At 43.8% G+C, this 6,355-nt stretch overlaps 1 protein-coding gene across 1 annotated transcript; it reads right to left on the minus strand.

Moving 5' to 3' along the window:
- Positions 1-5,603: 5,603 nt before the first annotated feature.
- On the minus strand, positions 5,604-5,949 carry LOC141152893 (copper transport protein ATOX1-like). The gene has a single exon (XM_073637539.1). The coding sequence runs from the start codon at positions 5,910-5,912 to the stop codon at positions 5,703-5,705; it is 210 nt and encodes a 69-aa protein (XP_073493640.1). The 5' UTR covers positions 5,913-5,949; the 3' UTR covers positions 5,604-5,702.
- Between the last annotated feature and the right edge of the window lie 406 nt (positions 5,950-6,355).

Here is a 6,355-nt window from a genome sequence, read left to right on the forward strand (position 1 = left end):
TTGTACTTCATGATAGTGGTAACATTTCTTTGATATCACTTGTGAAAAAATCAGAAATTTGGCGAAAATGTTGAAAATTTCGCAATTTTCAAAAATTGAATTTTTATACCCTTAAATCAGAGAGATGTGTCACACAAAATAGTTAATAAATAACATTTCCCACATGTCTACTTTACATCAGCACAATTTTGGAACCAATTTTTTTTTTATTAGGGAGCTATAAGGGTTAAAAATTGACCAGCAATTTCTCATTTTTACAACAAAATTTACTAAAACCATTTTTTTAGGGACCACATCACATATGAAATGACTTTAAGGACAGAAAATACCCAAAAGTGACACCATTCTAAAAACTGCACCCCTCAAGGTGCTCAAAACCACATCCAAGAACTTTATTAACCCTTCAGGTGCTTCACAGGAATTTTTGGAATGTGGAAGAAAAAAATGAACATTTAACTTTTTCACAAAAATGTTACTTTAGACCCCAATTTTTTTATTTTTGCAGGGGTAATATGAAAAAATGGACCCCAAACTTTGTTGTGCAATTTCCCCTGAGCACGCAGATACCCCATATGTTGGGAAAAAACACTGTTTGGGCGCACAGCAGGGCTCAGACTTTTGAATGTAAAATTTGCTTGAATAATTAGCAGACGCCATGTTGCAATTGGAGAGCACCTGATGTGCCTAAACAGTGGAAACCCCCCACAAGTGACCCCATTTTGGAAACTAGACCCCCCAGGGAACTTATCTAGATGTGTGGTGAGCACCTTGAACCCCCAGGTGCTTCACAGATGTTTATGACATGGAGCCATGAAAATAAAATTTTCACATTTTTCCCATAAAAATGTTTTTCAGCCTCCAGTTTTGCATTTTCATAAGGGTAACAGGAGAAATTGCATCATGCAACTTGTTGTGCAATTTCTCCTGAGTAAGCAGTTACCCCATATGTGGGGGAAAACCACTGCTTGGGCACACGGAAGGGTTGGGAATGGAAGGAGCGCCATTTGACTTTTTGAATGTAAAATTTGCTTGAATAATTAGCGGACGCCATGTTGCGGTTGGAGAGCCCCTGATGTGCCTAAACAGTGGAAACCCCCACAAGTGACACCATTTTGGAAACTAGACCCCTCAGGGAACTTATCTAGATGTGTGGTGAGCACCTTGAACCCCCAGGTGCTTCACAGAAGTTTATAATATGGAGCCGTGTTAATAAAAAAAACTTTTTCCACGAAAATTATCTTTTAGCCCCAAATTTTTTATTTTCACAAGGGTAAGAGGAGAAAATGGAACCTAAAAACTGTTGTGCAATTTCTCCTGAGTACACCAATACCCCATACTTGGAGAAAATACACTGTTTGGGCGCACGTCAGGGTTCAGAAGGGAAGGATCACTGTGTGACTTTTTGAACGCAAAATTGTCTGGAATCAAGAATCAATAAGTGATTAGACGACTTTATTCTTCGGGTCGGTGCAATTACAGCGATATCAAATTCATATCGGGCTTTTATGATTGACAGCTGTCACACACTAAAAGACGCTTTTTTTTGCAAAGACTACTTTTTGCATCGCCATATTTTGAGAGCTATAATTTTTCCATATTTCGGCTGACCGAGTCATGTGATGGCTTGTTTTTTGAAGGACAAGTTGACGTTTTTATTGGTACCATTTTAGGGCATGTGATATTTTTTGATCGCTTTCTATTCAGATTTTTGGGAGGCAGATTAAACAAAAATCAACAATTTCTGAATTGTTTTTTGGGTGTTTTTTTTATGCCGTTCCGCGTGTGGTAAAATTGATAAGGCAGCTTTATTCTTTGGGTCAGTACGTTTACAGCGGTACTGCATTTATATTTTTTTTATGTTTTGGCGCTTTTACACAATAAAAACTATTTTCTAGAAAAAATAATTTTTTTGTATGGCTTTATTCTGAGAGCTATAACTTTTTTAGTTTTCGGAGGATGGAGCAGTATGATGGCTTCTTTTTTGCAGGACAAGATGACGTTTTTAGCGGTACCATTTTTATTTACATTCGTCTTTTTGATCGCGTGTTATTCCATTTTTTTGTTTGGTGGTAAGATGATAAAGCATTGTTTTTTGCTTCGTTTTTTATTTATTTTTTACCGCTTTCACTAAAGGGGTTAACTAGTGGGACAGTTTTATAGGTCAGGTCGTTACGGACGCAGCGATACCAAATATGTGTACTTTTATTAGATCATTTATTTATTTTTTTCATAATAAATATTATGGGTACAATATATTTTTATTTTTTGGGGATTATTTTTGTTCATTTTTTTTATAGATTTTTACAATTTTTTTTTTTTTTTTCACTCTTTGGCACTTTTTTTTTACTTTTACACATTGTCCCACTAAGGGACTTTCACTTTTTGCAGCTTGATCGGCTGTATAGCATAGAACAGCAGCTCCCTATGCTATGCAGCCTGTCAGCGCGGCACACAGGGAGACTTTACTTTGGTCATGCACTGCGCATGACCAAAGTAACTTCCTTCCTCCTGGTGACCCGGATGTTGTCATGACGACATCGGGTCATCATGACAACATCCGGGAGCCGCCGCAGACGTCGCTGGACGCCGGAGAGGAGGTAAGTATCGGCGCTTACCTTCCCTCTTGCCCCCGCAATTCTGTGATCGACTTCGATCGCAGCATTGTGGGGGGTTAATGTGCCAGCAGTGGTGCGGGACCACTCCTGGCACATAGCACCGGGTGTCAGCTGTGACAATCAGCTGACACCCGGCGGCGATCGCCCCGCACCGCTTGTGTGCGGGCGCGATCGCATTATGCGTAATAGTATGTAACTGGTCCATAAGTCCCTGGGCGCAGATATGTATTATTATTGACTTGGTCCTAAAGGGGTTAAAAAACGCAACAACAAAAAAGCAAGTAACCTAATTTACTGAATAGGTGCTGAAAATTTGCAACATCAAATACTCATCATAGGAATGTAGCCTTAAAGTCTAGGAGACTGTTCTCAGGGGCAGGCATATCATTGGTGCAACCAGAGCTTAGGAGAGCAGACTCAGTCATTACATGTCTCACACTGGTAACTCCCCCTTTCATTTTTAATAATCTCTGGAGGCAGATTGTCCGGGAGATCTATGTCCGGCCCATAGATCTTAACAGCTGATTTACATATAAGAAAAACATGGATTACTCTGGAGCGATACATCGGATCTCAGATATCAAGGTATCATTTTATTCAGCTTCCTATGACCTACATGTCCATATAGACGGCTTAGGAGGGTTGATTCTACTGGCTAGGGATGAGCAGACCCGTGGAAGTTCGTGTTCTGGTACCCAACCTGAACGTTAGTCCAAAGTTCTGGTACCATAACTGTACCCGAATTTAAACCAGAACCTGAACCCCATAGAAAAAAATAGGGATCCGAACTTTGGATCTGCAAATTTTTTTTTCTCTTCTTTAAGTTTGGATTCGCTCATCTCTGCTACTGACTATGCACTATGAAGCACACTGTCTTTTTTTTGCCAGTGTTGCTTTATATAAGGGTGTTAGAAGAATGTAGTAAAACACACCCTGTGTATATGAATCCCATTACCGTTCTGGAAGGCTTCCTGTGAAGTGGCCATTTCCCTTTGGAGGAGCATTTCCAATCTGTGAAGAGCCAGAGAAAGAAACCCATATTGGAGAGTATAAACAACCTCCTTATCTCTCCAGGCTGCTTATGTTTAGGACAGTATTTGTGAGCAAAATGGATCCAAGAAAATACAGAGAAATCTTCCAAATATTACAACAACCCTTATGGGTATTGATCTGTTCTTTCATGTATTCACGAGAAAACTCTCACCCATGTCTTATCTGATCATAAAGAGGAATTCAGCTGATGTCATAGATGGTAATCTTTGGAACAGCTATGGAAATATCTACAAAGAATTGAATAAAAAATGTAAACTGAAGTGACCGCGGGCAAGGCCGCGAGTTGATATCCATGATCTGGCCCAGCAAGATCCCCACACACAGACTCTACCTTGATAACCGTATCTTTACTTGTATACATTTTTAACACAGCAGAACACAATAAATGACAACCGTAAATGTTCACAGCAATAACGTGTACTTATAAGCTGACCCTCACTGTCTCTACTCACACGTTACCAGTCCTTTACTCCAGAAGGATGTGTCCCCCGTCGCAGGCCTGTCTGTCTTTGCAGTAAGGCGTCCCAGCCGAAGAAAACAGGAACAGCAGACTTCGCTGAAAGGAAGGAATACTTCGGCCTCTCGCCAGAGGTCCCACTTACAGTTTCTCTGATCCGGGTAGTAGCTCTTGTGGATTCCCTTATGTGGTTCACACTCCAGTAGCGGGGAGTGTAACAGCTGAATCTTTCAGCAGTGCGGAAGCTGGGGAAAACTCTGAGGATAAGGTGTCAGATAACAGAAACCACGTTGAGAGTATCCCCTACGGCACACACGAGGACCTGCACACTGTCCTGGTTCCTTTCACAGACCACCTCAGACTCTCCGCGCGCTTTGCTTTTTTTTTTCACTTTGCTCACGTGACTCTCCAGGGAGGGACCCAGGAGACTCAGTCTTTTTCTCTGTCATCACATCCTGCACAGGTACAACCTCTGGCCACAAGGTGGCAACACCATCCTGCGTTATCATTTCTGTCACAGGCTCTATCTCAATTATCACAGAACAGCCAGAGCCTGCCAGCTCACTACATGCCCCCCCGCTCAAAGGTTGGCAGTCCAGGGCGGCGATGGCTGTGGATGTTACAGGGGGCGGCTGGGAAGAGGGCCACACATATCTCTGTAGGACTGTCCTGGAGGTACCCCTGCAGTGGTCCTCGTTGTCCGCCTAACGGGTTGGATCCCCTCTCTCCTATCAGTCACCCCACTCTCTTTCCCAGTCGACATGTCAGTAGAGGAGGTAATCGGTTCAAGTGCGTCAGTCAGACAGACAGGGGTAGGCATGCATTCAATCTCTACATCCCCGGGGTCAGTGTCTCCGACAGTATTAGTGATATCCATCTCTCTAGGTATCACAGTAGGGGAGTCAGGCTGGGAGCGACAGGGGCGCAACATATTACGGTGCAAAGTACGGATGCTGCCGCTGTCTTCGCCCTGCACTAGATAGACGGGGCCACCGGGGTACGGGTGTCCAATTACTCGATAGACTTCGGTCTCCCACTTGGGCCGGAGTTTCCCTTGCGGTTTCTTTATACGGACTAGGACCAGTTGACCTACATTCAGTGAGTCCTCTTGTACCGGAAGTGGGTCAGTGTGCACTTGATCCTGGATTTGTCGGCCTACTAGCCGGTAGACAGTCTCCATTCTCTGGCAGTGTGTTTGTAGCCAGGAAAGATAGGTACCACAGGTATCTTCTTCGGAGTTAGACAGTTGCAACTCATGGATGTCTTTGCCTGGACGGCCAAAGAGAAGGGTGTATGGGGTGTATCCGGTGACGGAATGGACTTGATTATTATAGGCCCACAGCAGTTCTGGGAGGAATCGAGGCCAGTCGGGCTTTTTGTCTTCAGCCAGTGTCCGGATCAGTTGTAAGAGGGTCCGGTTAAAGCGTTCACACGCGCCATTCCCTTGTGGATGGTAAGGGGTGGTCCTGGACTTCTTGATTCCACTGTCTCTCCATAAAAGGTTGGGATATAAGTGCCATACGTCTATGACAGCGCAGTTTATTCTCAGATCGTCTCACTCTTCCTCCGGCGCCATATTATTTGGTACATAAGTGTTTCACTTCTTTTCCAGTCTTCTTCAGGGTCTCCAGCAATTGGTCCACGGAGTGATTACCGGACTCGATCACTACCTTCTTGTTCGGCAAATCAATTTCATACTGAACATCTCCGAGCCGAGAAAGTACACGGATCACAGCATTCGAACAACCCTCACAGGTCATGTCCACGTAAAACTCTTCCTTCGGCATGGCTGGCTGCAGGCTGGTCTCCGGCTGTCTTCGCTGGTCTCCCTGTCGGTCTAATGTTAACTGTAATATCTGTTTCTGTAAGTCTGCTACCATCTGTTTCAGGTCTTCCGTGTCACTGTTCGGATTTTTAATGTCAGATATGGATCTGCACGCAGCACCTTGAATCCCCACATCCATGACGGGTCCCCTTGAACGTTCTATGGCTTCCTGTTTGACTTCAGCAAAAGTAAGAGTCGGCATCATCCGGATCAAGTCCTGTAACGTGCGGTTAAGATACTGGTCTCTCAGTCCTATTACAAATTGGTCTCTCAGTACCAGGTCACGAGGAGCCATACCAGCTAGTTGTTCCCCTTTTCCACAGGCTTGTTCAAGGAGTACCTGAAGGGCGTTCGCATATTGGCGAATATCCTCCCATTCAAGCTGCGTCCGTCTAAAGAACATGT

This window comes from Phyllobates terribilis, unplaced genomic scaffold (genome assembly GCF_046119375.1).
Source record: "Phyllobates terribilis strain yellow unplaced genomic scaffold, ASM4611937v1 Scaffold_7__3_contigs__length_470593459, whole genome shotgun sequence".
Taxonomy (NCBI): Eukaryota; Metazoa; Chordata; class Amphibia; order Anura; family Dendrobatidae; genus Phyllobates; species Phyllobates terribilis.